The sequence below is a fragment of the Rhinolophus hipposideros genome (assembly GCF_964194185.1).
Source record: "Rhinolophus hipposideros genome assembly, chromosome: 24".
Taxonomy (NCBI): Eukaryota; Metazoa; Chordata; class Mammalia; order Chiroptera; family Rhinolophidae; genus Rhinolophus; species Rhinolophus hipposideros.
Genome location: NC_138070.1, coordinates 2,172,681 through 2,190,251, shown reverse-complemented (window position 1 = coordinate 2,190,251; position 17,571 = coordinate 2,172,681). Strand labels below are relative to the sequence as shown.

General features: G+C 49.4%; 1 protein-coding gene across 1 annotated transcript in view; it reads left to right on the top strand.

Moving 5' to 3' along the window:
- TMEM132C (transmembrane protein 132C) overlaps positions 1 to 17,571 on the top strand; it is a 263,536-nt gene that overhangs the window by 89,581 nt on the left and 156,384 nt on the right. The window contains exon 2 of the mRNA XM_081037766.1: positions 4,094 to 4,985. Coding sequence (XP_080893892.1) covers positions 4,094 to 4,985 — 892 coding nt within the window. The remainder of the gene's footprint in view (positions 1 to 4,093; positions 4,986 to 17,571) is intronic.

Below are 17,571 nucleotides of genomic sequence, written 5' to 3'. Positions count from 1 at the left end.
CCTAGGTTCATTATCTCACAATCTCAAAAACTCAATTTCCGCCAGCAGCTCTGCAGTCAAGTTCTCTGATGAACAACCAATGGGGGACACAATATCCCCAACACTGGCAGGCAAGTACAGATAAAGAAGATGGATAAACAGGAAGGGAGTGAGAGCAAATGAATGTGCTGTCAGTGGGAGGCCAGATAGAAAGGGGCAGCTGTCAACCAATCCTCTGTGCCCCTCTGCTGTGGCCTTAGGAAGTCAGAATTGGACTTTTTCAGATCAATAAAAATTACTCAATAATCCTATCTTTCTGGGAGACGTAGGTGTGAGCACGTGAACCAGAACAAGATGGTGGATGTTTCTCAGTGCTCATGAAGTCATGGCAGCCATGGATGGTTTCCTTGAGTCAAGAGATAAAGTGTCAGGAAAGAGATACAACAAAGACTCCTTCCTTAATTTGCTAGACCAGTGTTCCCCTAAATGAGATGACTTGAGGTGCTACAAACAGTGCCGTAGCTTGTGAGGGTGCAGATGGGGCTGCGCACAGCTGCAGGGGAAGCCAATCTCATGAGTCCACGTGGTTGATTGTGGGAAGTACATGGAGATAGTGTGAAATCAGCTGAGCCTCAAAGCTGGGATAACCCTGTTCTCCTCCATGTGGTCTCTCATCCTCCAGGATGCTAGCCTGGGCTTCTTTTTGGTAAAGGCAGGAGTCCAAAAGAGAGGTGTTGCAAGTGTGCAGTACCTCATGAAAACTGGACTTGGAATTTGCACATTGTCTCTTCTGCCATATTCTGTTGGTCAAAGCAAATCACAAGGCTAGCCTAGATTCAAGAAATGGGTCAGTGATGGGAGGATTACAAAGTCACATCCGAAGGTGTAGATACAGAAAGAGAACTGGGATATTTGTAATTGCTGTATTGTATCCTATATATCTAGCTCTGTCTGCCTACCTATCTGTCTATCTACCTATGTATCCATCCATCCATCCATCCACCCATCCATTCATCCATCATCCATCCATCCATCCATCCATCATCCATCCATCCATCCATCCATCCATCCATCCATTCATTATCCATCCATCCATCCATCCATCATCCATCCATCCATCATCCATCCATCTATCCATCCATCCATCTATCATCCATCCATCCATCCATCCATCCATCATCCATCCATCCATCCATCCATCCACCATCCATTATCCATCCATCCATACATCCATCATCCATCCATCATCCATCCATCCATCCATCCATCCATCCATCCATCCATCCATCCATTATCCATCCATCCATCATCCATCCATCCATCCATCCATCCATCCATCCATCCATCCATCCATGGAAACTGAAGCTCCAAGAAGATAAGAACTTGGCCCACATCACATGGCTGTTGAATAGATCAATCCTAGATCTCTCTGTGGCCACACTCCACATCCATAACCACTATACCAGACCCCACTCTCTTCTTTATAATGCCTGCCTCTTCTTGGCTCAAGTTAAATCTCTTTTGAACTGGAAAAACTCAGAACTAGGTTCAGCCAGAAAGTAAGAACTAGACACTTTTTGTCCCGTGTGAAGTACCAGGAGTGACTTGCTTACATAACGGAAGAATCCTCACAGAGGAAACAGCAAGACAGCAAGCCCACTCCAACTTTATTGTAAATAAACTCACCATTTATTGAAAATAAACTCACCATATGCTTAATAGCAAAAGGTTCGTGTTTTAGGCTTTTTTTATTTTATTTTTTGTAAAAAGACCACAAAGTAGAAAAAAGGAATCCTTCCGTGCAGGAAGAGTGAAGAATGACAATAAAGCTTGTTGACACATACTTCCCCTTGTAGAATGTTCCCCTACGGAGATGGGCCTTCCAATCCTTGCTCTGTTCCATCAGAGAGCCCTTAGCCCACTACCTTCTCCAAACAAATGAGTCTCTAAGTCTCTACACTTCAAGGTTTAAGAGCTTTTTTGGAGAGGGATGAATACATCAGAATAAAAGCATCCAATGTGGCAATTAGTCCATTGCCTTGTATACAACATTACAAGCTGCTTCAATAGTCAATGATTTTTTTTTTTTTTTAAGAACATAAAGCCAGGCCCTTCCTGGAATGTGGGGCCTTGGCAGGGCCTTTTGAGAGTGTTTTCCCTGGCTCTGACGTGAGTGGGTTAAAATGGAAGCACTGAGACATCCCCAGAGAGAGGGGCCAAGTACCCTGTTATTGGTGACCTCAGAACAGGGCCTCTGGGCAAAGAACAGGGGAGACAGCTCCTTCTTTGAAAAGTCATCCTGATAACCCAAGTCCATTTGGCTGCGGCACCAAAGGCAGCTTTGATCTGACAGCCAGTGTCCCTGCCCAGAGAAAGATTAGGAGAACTTCCAGAGAGGAGACGCTTAAGGCTGGGTTTCTTTCTTGGGTTTTGCAATGTTCGCAGTTGGGGCACGTTCACCTCCTGTGCCCTGGGGGTAGCCAGTCCTCCGTGGAACCACCAATAATGGAAGAATAAGCTCGCGGGGATCTTTAGAGAGGGTGACCTTCCAACAGCAAGCAGCCTGCTGGTTGTACTGCTGTGGGTTCCGCGATGGACCAAGGCAGACAGGAAGACCAGGGAGGCTCCGTCCTCTCTCAGCGCTGATCCACAGCCCCCCGTGGCCCTGGATTAACCTGCCTGGAAGATGCTCATCGGCGCTTTCAAACTTACGTGTACCCGAGGGTCAAACCTGACTGAGCAGTGTGGGCTGCTGGGATCTCCTCTTATTGCTGTGGGAGCACGAGGCCTGCCTGGTGCCAGGGCATCCCAGGTGTGAGGAGATGCTGGGAAGTTGGCTACTTCCCGGTGTTTAAAACGGTGCCCATTCATAGCGATCTTTTAAAGTATTGTGAGCAAAACAAAAGCCAACTGCAGGCTGGGTTGAGCACCCTACGTGTGCAGTTGGCCATGTCACCCTCCCAGTTTGCCATTCTTCTTTTGACTTTGATTATAACACTTTTTTCCGAGGAAAAAGAGTTTTTAAATTATTTATTTATTTTTTTACATAGGCAAGCGTATCATTTTAAAAAACTGTATTTGGATTTTGAATCATAATTAGAAAGCTTTTTCTACACCCATGTTATCGAGGAATTCATCCATTTTTTTCTTTTAGTACTGGAAACATTTCATTGCCTCACATTTAGCTCATGGATCCATTTGAAGTGTACTCTTGTGTCTGGTGTGAGGTATGGTTCTGATTTTATCTTTCTCCCCAGGTGTCTAGCCCATCGTCCCCCTGTTTATTAAGAAGTCCGCCTTTGCCCTATGATTGTGCAGCGTCAACCTTATCAACCTTGTCACGCACGGAATTTCCAGACGCACCGGCTTTCTTCTTTCTCTTTCTTTCTTTTTTTTTTTTTTTAAGATTTTATTGGGGAGGGGGAACAGGACTTTATTGGGGAACAGTGTGTACTTCCTGGACTTTTTCCAAGTCAAGTTGTTGTCCTTTCAGTCTTAGTTGTGGAGGGCGCAGCTCAGCTCCAGGTCCAGTTGCCGTTGTTAGTTGCAGGGGGCACAGCCCACCATCCCTTGTGGGACTCGAGGAATCGAACCAGCAACCTTGTGGTTGAGAGCCCACTGACCCATGTGGGAATCGAACAGACAACCTTCAGCATTAGGAGCACGGAGCTCCAACCGCCTGAGCCATTGGGCCAGCCCGCAAGTGGCTTTCTTTATGGACTATTCTATTCCCTTTGTCTTTTCTATTCACATCCCAGTACCGTTAAATGTGTTTTAAACTCGTGCAATTTATTAGTAAATATACTCACCTTCCACTCATCAGTAACTTGCGGGCTTTCTGTTAGGTGGAGCCATACGTTATTGCCACTGTGCACCCAATTCTTAACATACGAAAGTGTCAGTTGCCTACGGTTCCACCTAATACATGACGCATGTGTAGTTCGCAGAGAATGTAGGCTCACTTACTGGCTGGTTCCGGAAGGAACATGAAAATTGTGACCAAGGTGACTTTGGTGTGTTTATCTCGTTTCTAAATTGCTCGTGGACCTAGGGACTTCTAAGGAGCCCAGTGATCTCTCATCTTTGTTTCTTCTTTCCTTTCTCTGCCCCCTAGTGATAGAGGGCCGTGGGGTCGCGGACACCATACAGAGAGTTTCCTCGTTGCCCCCCTACCTGCCAGCGAGCTTCCACGTGCTCCGAGCAGAGACCACCTTCTTCCTGAGGGAGACCCGCCAGGACGCAGCGCACAACTCCAGCCTGCAGTCACGCGTGGAGTCCTTCTTCACCTACAGAGCCAAGCGGCCCCCGATATTAAATGCCAGCTACGGGCCCTTTACTGTGGAAAAGGTCATACCTCTGGACTTGATGTTGGTCTCAAACTTTCTGGGCCCAACCAGTAAGTTCAGTTTCAACTGGAAGCTGAAGGCCCACATCCTGCGCGACCGCGTCTACCCGGGCCGGCCCACCGTGCAGGTTCTGTTCCACGTCGTGGGCCGAGACTGGGCCGAGCGCAGCCCCGGGGAGCAGCTGCCCTGCCTGCGGGTGTTCGCCTTCCGGGAGACCCGGGAGGTGCGGGGCGGCTGCCGGCTGCGCGGGGACCTGGGGCTGTGCGTGGCGCGGCTGCAGCTGCTGTCCAGCTGGTTCAGCGCCCCGGCCGTGCTGGCCGGGAGGAAGAGGCCGGCCGAGCCCGCGGAGGGCAGCGCGGTGCAGCTCTACTACGCGGTGCACGCGGGGGACGAGCGCGGGGACTGTGCCGGCGGGGACGTCAGGAAGGGCAATGCCATCCGCCCGGGGAAGGACGGCCTGGAGGACACCACGTCCCACCTGCAGAGGATCGGCTCCGTGGGCCTCTACCAGGTGCAGGACAGCGCCGCTCAGCTCAGGGAGCTGCGTTTGGACGGCAACGTGGCCGTCTGGCTGCCCTCCCGGCCAGTCAAGCAAGGAGAAGTGGTCACTGCCTATGTCACCGTCGCCAGCAGCTCCACCGTGGACTTCTTCATCTTGAGGTAGGTGCCCACACTGGCCCACGGGAGTCTTGGCGTGGGTGGGGAGACTGGGCTGGGTGCTGGGCGGGCGGGTAGATTCAGGAGTCAAGCTCCCTACCTGCAGGGAACCTCCTTCACAGTGGGAGCCAGACTCTGCACCAGCTCATCTTACCTGTCGGGGGGGAGGGCAGAAATCGCCTCGGAAAGAAGCCAGAGGAAATGAAATCACTCTCTTTTGACCTTGAATTACCATTGCATTTGGAGATGGGTGTGATTCTTCTTTAGCTCTCAGTTCTTCAGTAGATATGCAAATACTGTTTAGTGTTTGCATGGTGGAACGTACCTGGTCAGCGGGCCCAAGAAAAGACAGAAGCGGTATGATATCTCCCTCTGGGTGTATATGTGGAAAAAGCCACAGATAATAATACCCTATTCCTTATTTGGTGGAGTTCACTATTGCCAGTTAGTCGCTGGGAAACCCCCAGTTCGTGAGTCCAGTTTTTAGCAAGGATTAATGGAATCTGCCCAACAGAAAATTATTCAGCAGAGGTCTTCCATCTCATAAAAAGGAAAAACAGAAACTAATTTAAATCAACAAGAGAATAACCCACCTGCCGTCACCACTGCTGGTTCAGCAGATTGCACCCAAGTTGTAACAGGACTGCCCCGTCACTCTGTATGATGAATGGTTCTAAGGTTTGGCCCAGGAGCACCTGTTATCTGAGGATAGTTAATACTGGGGGGGAGCCACTTAAATTAAATCTTAAATGTGGACCCGAATTTCACAATTATGGAAAAGCATGTTTGATTGAGATTTGTTCAAAACATAAAGACGATAAAAATCAGTTTTGGGTGGTGGTTTGTTTTTTTTTTTTTTTATAGTTAAGAAGGACTAAGGTTATAATTGCAGCTGTGCTTTAGTGCTTTTTAGAACAAAAATTAATCACATGTTGAATGAGTTGCTTGGGGAAATATCCGCAAACTAGAATGATAGCGTGTTACAGCACCTTTCATTTTGGTTGAACTTTTGTGGTGTGACTTTTAAGGAAGGTCCCATGAAAAGGTTTTCATGTTTTTACAAAATGCATTCCAAGGTTTCAGGACGTTCCTTCAGGCGCTTCTTATTCCTTCGGGTTTGAATAATAATTCTTTCCTGAAGTGCATGTGTTGTCATCATCCTTCCAGGGTTTTCTTTCAGTGTTTGAGTGGACTGATTTTACCAGACCCTCCTCTGATGGCGGTTTTTGATTGAGGCCTTTTACGACATGGCATAAGGACACCCCACTTCTTTTATAGGAGATCGAGTTCGCCATCACGTGGGAACTCTCAGCCCCCTGGTCGGGGAGCACCCGCAGACTTTGTGTGCGGAGGGACAAGCTTCCTGCCACAGGGTGCTTGTGACTAACTGGAAAGTGTCCTAACCGTACAACGTGGGGCCAGGATGGCACCCATTTCGATGAAAGGATCCGGGTTTCCTTCCTCCTGCCGAGCGGGAACGATGCTGATCTGAAAAGTCTGAGGTCTGTTTTGCTGAGTCCCTGAGCGCCCTTGGTTTCACGTCATTCGGTCAAACAGGACGCCATCCGGGAACCGACAGCGTGCTTAACAGGTCTTCAAATTCTAGAGTCCTAAGAGGCCTCCCATGGTGCTTACCCTGAACTCGTCTTCAGAAACGCAGGCTCCCTGTCTGCTGAGCTGGGGACGTCTGCACGGCGGGGTCCCTGCGTCTGAGGTGCAGGCGCCTGTGGCCCCAGGTCAGCAGTCAGACCTGGTTCCCTGGAGACAAGAGCTATTTGCTGTAGTTTTCGTCACAGAGACAAGCATGGGGGTGGGGAACAAAGGTCCTGCCACCAGCTGGCCTCGGTTCTGATCCTGTCTGTACCGTTTCCTGGCTGTGGTTCTATAGACAAGTCACCGAACCCCGGGGCCTCAGTTTCCCCATCTCTAAATCAGATGTGATTCAAGTACCTACTGCCACACAGGTGGGAGGACACAGTGTACTAATATTTATTTGTAAGATGCTTGTAAGTGTCTGGCGCATAAAAAGTGCTGATGTGACTGTTGGATATTTCTAACAGGGTTGTTCTTAAACATCCATCAAACTTTCTATGAGCACTGGATTCTGTTTGTGCAGTAAAAGGACACCGTGCCTTGTGTTAAAGTTACGCAGTTTCTACTCTAAGCTACAGTGATTCTCATTTCACCATGATTTTCTTTAAAGAGGGGAAAAAGTATGTACAATGACAAGAGCTTTTGGAGCACAGAGGGTCATCACAGCGTGGTCTGCGCTGGACGCTGACTGATGCCGGGAAGTGTAGCAGTTCTGTTTCCGCCTTCTGGACCTTGCCAATCACCAAAGCCCTGCAGAGAGGTGAACAAGAAGCAGAGTCAAGACGGACTCCAAGACACCCGCATGAAGGACCCCCGCGGGTGCCATGACAGGGATGTGAAGACAGTGGGAGAAGCAGGTTGTCCCTTTTCAGTAACATGTTGAATTTAAATGTGTACAGTTACTGTTTTAAGGAACACATTCAGTAAGCCCCTACAGAGGATGTGGCACAAATAGGGAAGTCTGTGTGAGGCTCAGCAGAAGTTTGGGGAACCCCAGCCTTTCCTCGCAGGGAGTGTGGCTGCTTTTGGAAGCCCACATCCATCCAGCTGCCTCTGCCCACGGAGGCTGGTGAGATCACCTGAGAAATCACGTGGCCCGTCACTGGAACCGTTCGACTGGGTAATTCATACGGATGGACCTTGAGACACCTCTCCTGATGGTGAAACCCACAGGCATTCCCCATCATCTTGCCCTGAGATGATGGCTTCTCTTACAAGGCCATGGTTTGTGAAGATAGCCTGACTTCTGGGGATTTTTATAGGGACAGTAACACATATGGAAACTTGGCCTATGTGTCCTTTACCAGATCATTTCCATAAATGATACTCTCTTCCATAGTAAAAAAGAACGCAACGTGGATTTAATTCAAAGGCCTGCTGAGTTATGGATTTATGTCAAGTTGGTTCCTAAGGCTCGGGTAGGGTCTCCCATTGTAACTAATTCAGAACCTGTAGTTCAGTGATTGGAATGAGAGATGCTAAGAGAGTCATGCGAGTCCTCCTGCCACAGGATTAGATTCAGGTGCTATCATGAGCTTGCGCACAGTAAATAGACCCGTCTCCATGGCTCGCAATGAAAGCAGATGATCAGCAGACAAAGTGGTTTGGCCTACGCCAGGATTTCTCCAGCCAGGCACTGGGCATTTCAGGCCGGGTGATGCTTTGTTGGGGGCTGTCCTGCACATTGTAGGAGATGTAGTGCCATCCTTAGTCTCTGCCAACTAGATGCCAGTAGCGTCCCCTCTCCAGTGTGACAAACAAACATGACCAGGCGTTGCCAAATGTCTTCTGAGGGACAAAATCACCCCGATTGACAGTCACTGGTCGACATCTTTGACATGCAAAGAGTACAGTTGTCTGGATGGTCCGTGTGCAGGTTTGGGTGGGAACATGAAGAAATTCCTTTGGGCGAAAGCTGCTGAAATGGTCCGTCCTCAGTTTCTCTTCTGACAATGAGCACATGGGTTCTGTCATTGTATTCCTTCCCCACCAAGAGCTAATCAGTGAGACAGCGAAAGATACAGACTATTTCGGAGACAACTGAGGAGGAGAGAAGACATGTGGAATCACCGGCTTTGCGTACGCGTGTTTCTGGCTTTCTGTGGGCCTCAGGTAGCCATCTCAAGTCCTGTCAGCCGGTGGCCTAGCCACCAGCCCCGCCCTCCCAGGCCGCTGCCCCCTCGGCTCACGTCACCAGCCCGCCATAAATAAAAGTAGAAATTCTCCACCTCCTTTTCTGCACGCTCCTCTGGGCCTTGTGATGTTTTTCAAGAATAAGTGACAGTAGTTTGGCGATTTGCATGGCTGCGTTGCCCCTTCTGGGTGGGGCTTGTGTGCCAGGACTGTTAATAGAGACTTCAGGCATAAATCCCAAGAGATCATTTTTCTTTTTAAAGTACAGCACTGTGAGTGAGGAGATGGTCCCCCCAGAAGACTGAAGGGGCAGGAGAGAGACTCCTTCCTCCGTGCCCAGCGCCCCACTGTGCATAGCCTGTGCTGTAGGAGCAGCTCAGGAGATAGGGGGAGATAGGGGGAGATAGTGCTTGGAGCTGGGGTGCTGAGGCCGGCGCTCTGGTCTCTCCCTGGGCCCAAAGGATCCGTCCGTTCCGTCCTGGTTTGACTGGCAGATGGACGCACAGCCATTCTCGTTAGTAGCTAATGTCCCCTCAACCAAATCAACACACCGTCCATGTGTTTAACAGCCGCTGTGTGTCCTCAGCGTCTTCCAACAAATAAATAAAAAGGAGGAAGGGTAGAGGCAGGGAAGGAGCTTTTAAGGAGACATGTGAAAGTGCCTTTGTGTGCGGGAACGTGGAGAGAAGGATTGCTTTTCCAAGCAGGATGCATTGTCATGGATTCATTTCTAGAACCTAAGTGTCAGACAAGGGGACGCGGGCAGAGTTCAGAGACGGGCTCTCACGTCCTCTGATAGGAGTTGTGCTTTTAATCCTTTACAGACCAACCTAGTTCCCAACCAGCCCGGGGGCAAAGGGAAGAGTCCTCGGTTCCCTCTGGGGGGTCAGGGGTGGGATTCATGGAGCCCGTCTCTGCAGTAGACTGAAGCCAGTCATGGCTGATACTTAATTATACACAAATACACAGATTCTCACGGCAGCATTATTCATAACAGCAACACCGGAAAACAACCCAAACGTCCCTCGGCTGATGAATGGATAAGTAAAACATGACATATCCATATAATGGATAGTATTTGGCCATAAACAGGAACAAGTTACTGACACACGCTACGCTGTAGAAGAACCCTGAAAGCATGATACTGGTGGCCGAGGCCAGACACAAAGGCACGTACTGTGTGATTCCATGTCTAGGAAATGCCCATACAGACAAAGCAGCTAAGTGAGTGCCCGGACCCAGTGAGGGGGCCAGTGGGGATTTCCGCTAATGGTATGGGGATGAAAGCGTCCTGGGATTAGATAGTGGTGATGGTTGCACAACTTTGGGAATATACCAAACACCACTGAGCTGTGCGTATACTTAAAATAATAACCCCCCCACCCCAAGAAAAGATCGCAAGAGATGATGTGTATCATAGCAGATTGTTGGCTTTGGCTTTGCTTTATAACCTTTAAACCAAACAATAACCACGCTTTAAACATCAAACCAGATACTTTTTTTTTTTTTTTTTTACTCTCATCTATGGAGGCTTTTTCCATCAAGTGACCAAATGTTTGTTTAGCTGGCTTTCCCACACTAAACAATATTCTTAGGATCTTGCCAGGTTGAACCTTTTTCCACGAATGCTAAAGTATTCGTTTGTTATACTTTGTACCATGTCACAGGCGTAGCTTCAACATTTCCCGTTAATGAGAATGGCCGAAGCAGGGACCAGCTGGCTTACATCAGATGTGCAGTTTGAAAGAGGCAAACTCAGACGTCCATCCCAGCTAGCGAGTGATTGGATGAGTGAAGCCGTTTGGAGGGACATGGGGCACAAAGAGCTCACTTGAGAGGGTCTTAGCACCCCCTGCATCTCAGTTAGCCCACCCCCAGCCCATGTATTACGTAAACCTCCTTCCAAAGCTCAGATGGGGACCCAGCCCTCTCTAAGGGGAGCAGAGCCTTCTCAACTCCCAGTAACTGAGGCCAGGCTGGAACCCGAGACCATTGCAACCACCGTTGCTGGTTTTGAGAAGATGCTGGAAATGAAGGCTCGTAGGTAGAACCTTCCAGTTGACAGCCGTGGACAACAGAAGCACTTCTCAACCATTGCCGTGCAGGCCGGGGACCCGCTGTCCTCCGAGACGGCCGTGTTGTGTTTCCTGATGTAAGTCAAGGCTCGAAGCAGAAGAATGCATTAGCTTCTTAAGGCTTCTGTAACCAAATGCCCCAAAGCAGGTGGATTAAAACATTAGAAATTGCTTCTCTCCCAGTTCTGGAGCCAGAAGCCTGACATCAAGGTGCTGGCAGGGCTGGGCTCCCCCTGCAGGCTCTGGGGGAGGGTCCATCCTGCCTCCTGCAGCTGGCCATCCATGGGGTTCCTTGGCTTGGGGCTGCCTCCTTCCAACCTCTGCCTGCTTCATGTGGACCTTCCTTCTGTTTCTCCTTGTGCCTGTGTATCTCCAGTCTCCCTCTCTTTTCTCTGCCAAGGACACGGCCATTGGATTTAGGACCCACCCTCATCCAGAACGATCTTATCTTGAGATCCTTAACCAGTCGCAGCTGCACAGACCCTATTTGCAAAGCAGGTCACATTCTGAGGTTCTGGATGGGCATGAATTGGGGAAGAGGCGCTCGTCAGCCCACTGCAGAGAGGCCGGACGACCGGACGTGTTTCAAAACCTTCCACTGTGTCCCCCTTGGTGCTTGAGGATGGCTGTGTGCCCCTTGGGAGTTCCACTGGATGGTCCTTGTGAGGGGGAGGGCAACGCTATGGTGGGAACCCCTGCCTGCGCCATGTGGAGAGAAACCCTTCTGTGCTGGGGAGGCCAGCCCTGTACTCTCAGATCCGCTCCTCTAATTACTCAGCACGGCCTGTGCGTGTGCCATTATCCTTCCATTTCAGGGAGTGCTTTAGTTTCTGATCCCTTTTATGTCTGAGGATGTGAGAAGCCCTCCAAGGTAATTTCCAGATACCTGGCTGGCCCTGGATAATTGCTGGTCTTCATTTCCAACCGAGCCTCAATCTGCAGGGTCAAGTGCAGCCCTTGGGAATGACTGGTCTGTTCCCAGACTCATCATGAGGGGGAGACCCGAAAACACAATCGAGTTTGCCTGGACTGCCAAACTGGCGCTCATTCGGAAGATTCTAGAAACTCATTTTCCCACACTCTGTCTAACATTCATTTCCCTGTCGAATGTCTCCAAAGGAAAGGTTTGTTTTCATTTTCTTCAGCTTGTCTTTTTAAATGTATTCTCCTGGAACAGAGAAAAGGCACAATTTTCCTTCTGCTTGGGAAGAAGTGAAGAAATAATGTTTCCTGCCCAGCGCCCCCTCCCCAGCTCCCCACAACACATCTGGGTTGCCAGGCAGCCCGGCTTTCCTGCAACATTTGAGAGCGATTTGACTGTTGTGGGAAACGTTTAAACGTAAAATTGACTCCAGCTCTGTGAAAAGAGAAAGGAAGCAGAGCCCTGCTGACCGAGTCCTGCCTCCTTTGTTCCACATTCTTTTACCCATTTGAAAGTCATCTTCATTTTCGAGTTCCCCAGATCACAGCTTTGTCTGTAGCAAATACTTTCACGAATGTGTAAGTGGACCTGTGACATACAGTCCCTTTCCATCTGGACGTTTTTGGAGACGAGAGGCCAGCAAAGGGCTTGAGTAATCATTGCAATAGGAGTGTTGGGTATTGCTGTATTCCAGCCTACTGGGGTATTTTCAAGTGCCAATTTGCTGCTACTTTGACTGGTGTCGTTACTCCAGGTTTCCTAAATGTGGGAAATCTTGCAACCCCAAGCATTATTAGCTACATCAAAATCTCACATGGGGGAGAAAAAGCCCACCTGTTTCAAAGCATTCTGATCGCAATGTTTTAAAACCTTTCTTGGAATCTCATGGTTATGTCAGCTCTCATTTCCTATGTCCCAAGAGAAATTGAGTATCTCTTCTTGTATGTATTAGTCCTTTGTGCTTTCCTCAGGCCCACCGGGGCACCATTCTGCTTTTAGAAGTATGATGCCCTTTTTTATTGAGAAAGGAGGGGCATGGAGTAGGAGGAAACGGCCAGGAGCAGGGAGGTGTGCCGCGGCTCTCAGGCCTCATTACCAGCCATTTCCCCAAATGAGCCCAGTGACCCCACTTTCCCTGCGGCTGAAGCCCCACAGGCCCCCTCTTTCCTCCCAGGTGGGGTCCATGTTCTTAGGGCTTCATCGTGCTTCCTTAAAGTTATGTCAAGCAGGACGTTCTTCCTCTGTCCTCTGACCTTGAGAGCATCCAGCGAGAAAAAGCAGAGTCCCCAGACCTGGATGGTAGCTGTCATTCAGGTGGAACCACTTGTGAGGGCAATGCCTAGAAGAAGGCAGAGACTGCATCCCACATTTACCTAAAATCCCAGCATCTGCGGGCGTTTTGCCTTGGTATTACTGTCACTTTGGCCACGACGTCCCGAAAAAAGCTGCTTTCCTTTGAGTTTTTCAGAGGGATCTTTAAAAAGTGGAGTGTGCTTAACAACAGAAAGGAATACAGTCTTTTCAGTGTCTCTCATCCAGTGCTGCCTGGACTAGACCCATCGCTCCTGGGAGTCCAAACATGGCTCCTCTGGGACGGCTGGTGGGACGGCCTGTGGTGCTTCTACACGGTCATGTTTCCATCGTGGGGCCGTGGGCAGTGAGTCATTCACGCAGAATTGGCCCTGAAGTTGTCTCCACAACCCGTTCTGGGATTCGAGTCCTCTCTCCCCATCGTTCAGCTCCCTTGCTTACATGTTACTGTTCTGCTTGGTCTCTACGTGGCGTCCCCAGAGGTTCCCAGCTCACACCCTGCTTAGAGTCTAAAGGTGGACTTCTGCAGTGAAATACCACCTCACTCCTATTAGGATGGCTACTGTCAGGAAAACAAAAGCTGTTTACAAGGATGTGGAGAAATTGGAACAAGGCTGCACTGTTGGTGGGAATGTAAAATGTGCAGCTGCTGCAGGAAACAGTATGGCGGTTCCCCAAAAAACTAAAGATAGAATTACCATATGACTTAGCGATTCCACTCTGGTGTATACACCCAAAAGTATTGAAAGCAGGGTCTCGACGAGATGTTTGTACACCCATGTTCATAGCAGCGTGATTCCCACTGGCCAAGGAGCGGCAGAATCCAGGTCCTCATTAATAGATGATGGACAAACAAAATGTGGTTTGCCCACAGAATGCAATACGATTCAGCCTTAAAAAGGAAGGGAATTCTGATGTATGCCACAATGTGGATGAACCTGGATGACATTATACTAAGTGAAATAAGCTGTTCACATAATGACAAATACTGCCCCCGCCCCCAAGGGGACACTGGAAATATCTGGAGACATGTTGGTTTTCAAAAGTGGGGAGGGAGTTTCTGCTGGTATCTCATGGGTACGAGGCGGGGGTGATGCTCGATCTTCTGCAATGCCCGGGGCTGGCTCCCTTCCCCTCCAACCAACACCATTCCAGCTCCAAACGCCAGTCACGACTGCTGAGGTTGAGAGACCCTGAGGAAAACTAATGGTTGATCAGAGGGGCATGTCCACGACCAGAGAGGCGTCTGGCTCTATGGCTTACGAGCCAGCTGTGGCTCTCAGGGAATCATGGATTTCCCCCGAGCATGTGGTGAGAGCTGTCTGTTGCCAACATAATGGCTTTGTCTGCCAGCTCGAGGAGCTCTGGTTCTTTGAAATGCTCCTCGCAGACGTTGGCGGCACATGATATGGCCAGAAGCCACTGCAGTCGAGGCCAATTTTCATGTTCCCCAAAGAGCTAGGGCCTAATCTACTTAGTTTTATACTTTGTGATAAGTATATTCCAACATCCCTTCTTGAACAAAGAAGAAGAAGAAAGGGGCTTTGATGACATCAGGGAGGTGTATTCACAGATGGAGTCCATCCTGGAGAACGGGCAGCGGCAGGGCCACGCTTCAATGGCGGGTCATTTCATTAGCTGCTAATGAGCGCGTCCCAGAACAGGCTCCCTCCCCTGGGGCTGCCTCTCCAAACTGATAGATCGGTGGCAGTCTTTCTGAGATGGAAGAGTTAACGATGGTTCTAGCTGACAAACCCAGGTCTGCCATCCAGAGATGAGGCTCAAATATGGCAGCTTCGTCACAGGGACAGTGGGAAGGCACCATTTTCACTCAGCTGAGATGTCGCCTGCAGCATAGGGGGCACCTTGACCTTCTCAGTAACCACATGGGCTACAAAATCTCTAATGAGTTCCAGGAACTGTTTATGTCCCCCACCACGTTCCTAGTCAACCTGCGATGGGCAGTTAACCTGCCATCGGCCCCCCTCATGTTGTGGAGAGAATACTTGGATATTTACATCCCACTGTGCTTACGGTTCTTCTCAAGATTCAAGACCTGAAAAGAACATGTTATCCTGCTTTCTATAACATGAGGGAGAGCCTGGCACAAATGGAAAACCAGAGAGTGAAAACCTTTTGAATTGGACAAGGAATGTGGAAAATTGTCACCATGTTTGTCCTTAATTCAAAAAATTAGATAAACTTTTCCTAAACGGAGGGTGAAGTGAGACGTAGCATCAGATGGGGAGTGGAAGGAGCGCCTGGTGGAGGGGACCCTGAAAGGGTCCTTGAGCCTTGACAGATACGCCTGAGAAGTTCGGAAAATCCAGAAAGCAACGGGTACCTTTTCTTTGTCTCTGGATAAAGCAGAGGAAACGAGCCAGATCTCAGAGCTCCCCTGTGCCCAGCAGGAAAGGAGGGAGCAGGAGGGTGGAAAGGGGGTGCGATATGTGGGCAGGAGGCCTCAGCCCCACGCGGCTTCCCATAGCAGCATCATGGAGCATGGAATCAACTGAGGGAGACCACTGTGTTGCTGTCAGAATGAACAGGTGCCTGGGTGCCCTGCCTGGGAGGTAGCTGTGCTGATGCAGGTGGTCCCTGGACATACATGGGCCTAGAGAGGAGCACAGATGGCTAGCCAGTGCCTCCGTGGGCCGACCCCACAGGGACTGGATGTGCCCACTCAGTCCCAACCCCCAGAGAATGGAGAATCCCCTTTAGGGATGGCTGTCCATCACCTAGGTCACTGTCAGCTGCAGTGAACAGCTCTCAACCAAGAGTGGGTTCCAGCAGTGGTTCCCCCACCTGGAGTGGGCCTTTCAAACATGACTCGCCAGACCCCACTTTTCAAGAGTTCTGATTCAGTAGAGTTTCTGGTTCAGTAGTGGAGTTGGGCCAGAGAACTTAACGTTTCTAACAAGTTCCCAGCTAGTGTGGGATGAATTGTGTCCCCCCAAAGGCATATGTTGAAATGCAAATCCCCAGGACCTCAGAGGTGACCTTCTTAGGTGAAAGGGTCATCACAGATGTCGTTAGTTAAGAGACTACGGAGGGTCTCTAACCCAAAGGTCTCATGCGGCGATGAGTCTGTCTATCTATCTGTCTGTCTGTCTATCTATCTATCTATCAATCTATCTATCATCTATCTATCTATCATCCATCTATCTGTCTATCTGTCTATCTATCTATCTATCTATCTATCATCTATCTATCTATCTATCTATCTGTCTATCTATCATCTATCATCTATCATCCATCTATCTGTCTATCTGTCTATCTAATGTATACGTAGGTATGTATACATAGATGTAGACATACGGTTTTAAAATTCTTTGCTAAAAAAGATGTTAATCACCGGCTCCTACGCTAGTCTGGTCACATCAGATTCTCTGCAGATAACACTGGAGGTCGTTAGCACTTTTAAAAATCGTGCCCAGTGATTCTGAGGAGCAGTCAGATTGAGAGTCCACGTCTCCAAACTCATTTTTTATCCCTTGCCCATGCTCATACAAAAGCCCTGCCTTCTTCCTGTAGCAGCACACAATCCAGCCTCAGGGCCTTTGCACTGGCTCTTTTCTCAGCCTGGGATGCTCTTTCTTCTGTCGTCACAGGGCGGGCTGCTTCTTGCTGCGCAGGGTTTGGGTCAGGTTGGTTCTCAGCCGGATGTGCGCTCACGCTCCCTCAGTTTTCGGCAGCGTCCTCTCCACACCCCTGTTTTGTCATTTAGCGTCTTTGCGCTACCCCGCGTGGATTGGCAAACTTGACATCACCTCTCTGTGCTCCATGCCTGGCCACATCCCGGCTGTTGCATCAAGGGAAGGTCACTGACACACTGATCAATGATGGTGCTCGGGGCCTGCTGTTGTCTGGGCCTAGGGTGAGCGCGTGACTGCACGAGAAGCATTGATGGTTCTGTAAAGACACCCCTGGTGTTTGCAGGCAGTGGCTGGTGGACTGGTCATGAATTCAAGGCATTTTCAGATTCTGTTGTCATGTGCCTGATAAGACCAGGGAAGGCCGCTTTAAAGGGATCTGCGAGGCTGATGCAGGCGTGACCTTAGGTTCTGGCTTTCAAGCTGGGCCACATTCACGCAGTTGACTCTTGTAGCAAGAAATCCTCTCAACTCTTCTTTGCCTGAAGAGACTGGCAATTACAATCTCCTCGGTTGGTTCAGCGTGAAGGCTTAGGGATCCTTGCACTTCCCACCTCCTTGGCACAGACAGGATTTGGTGAGTTTTCTTTTGTTGTCCCCCCACCACGGCGTTTGAAACGCAGTTCCTGCAGTGAACTCTGGAGCAAAGATCATTAAAAAGTGGTCTCAAGTCCAGACCCACACAGCACATTAAGACATTCACGTGTTTTAATCCATCAGGGAGAGAGGGAACTAAAAGGAAGACATTTAAAAGTTGTACAGAGGCAGAAAGGCCATTATATCAGGCTCTCCCTCCCTTAAAGTTAACCACAGCCACTGAGAGCTATACTCCGAAAATAATGAAAATTTGCCCAGGTCTGGAAAAGTCATGCAGAATTCTGAAATTCAGTCACCTGCCATGG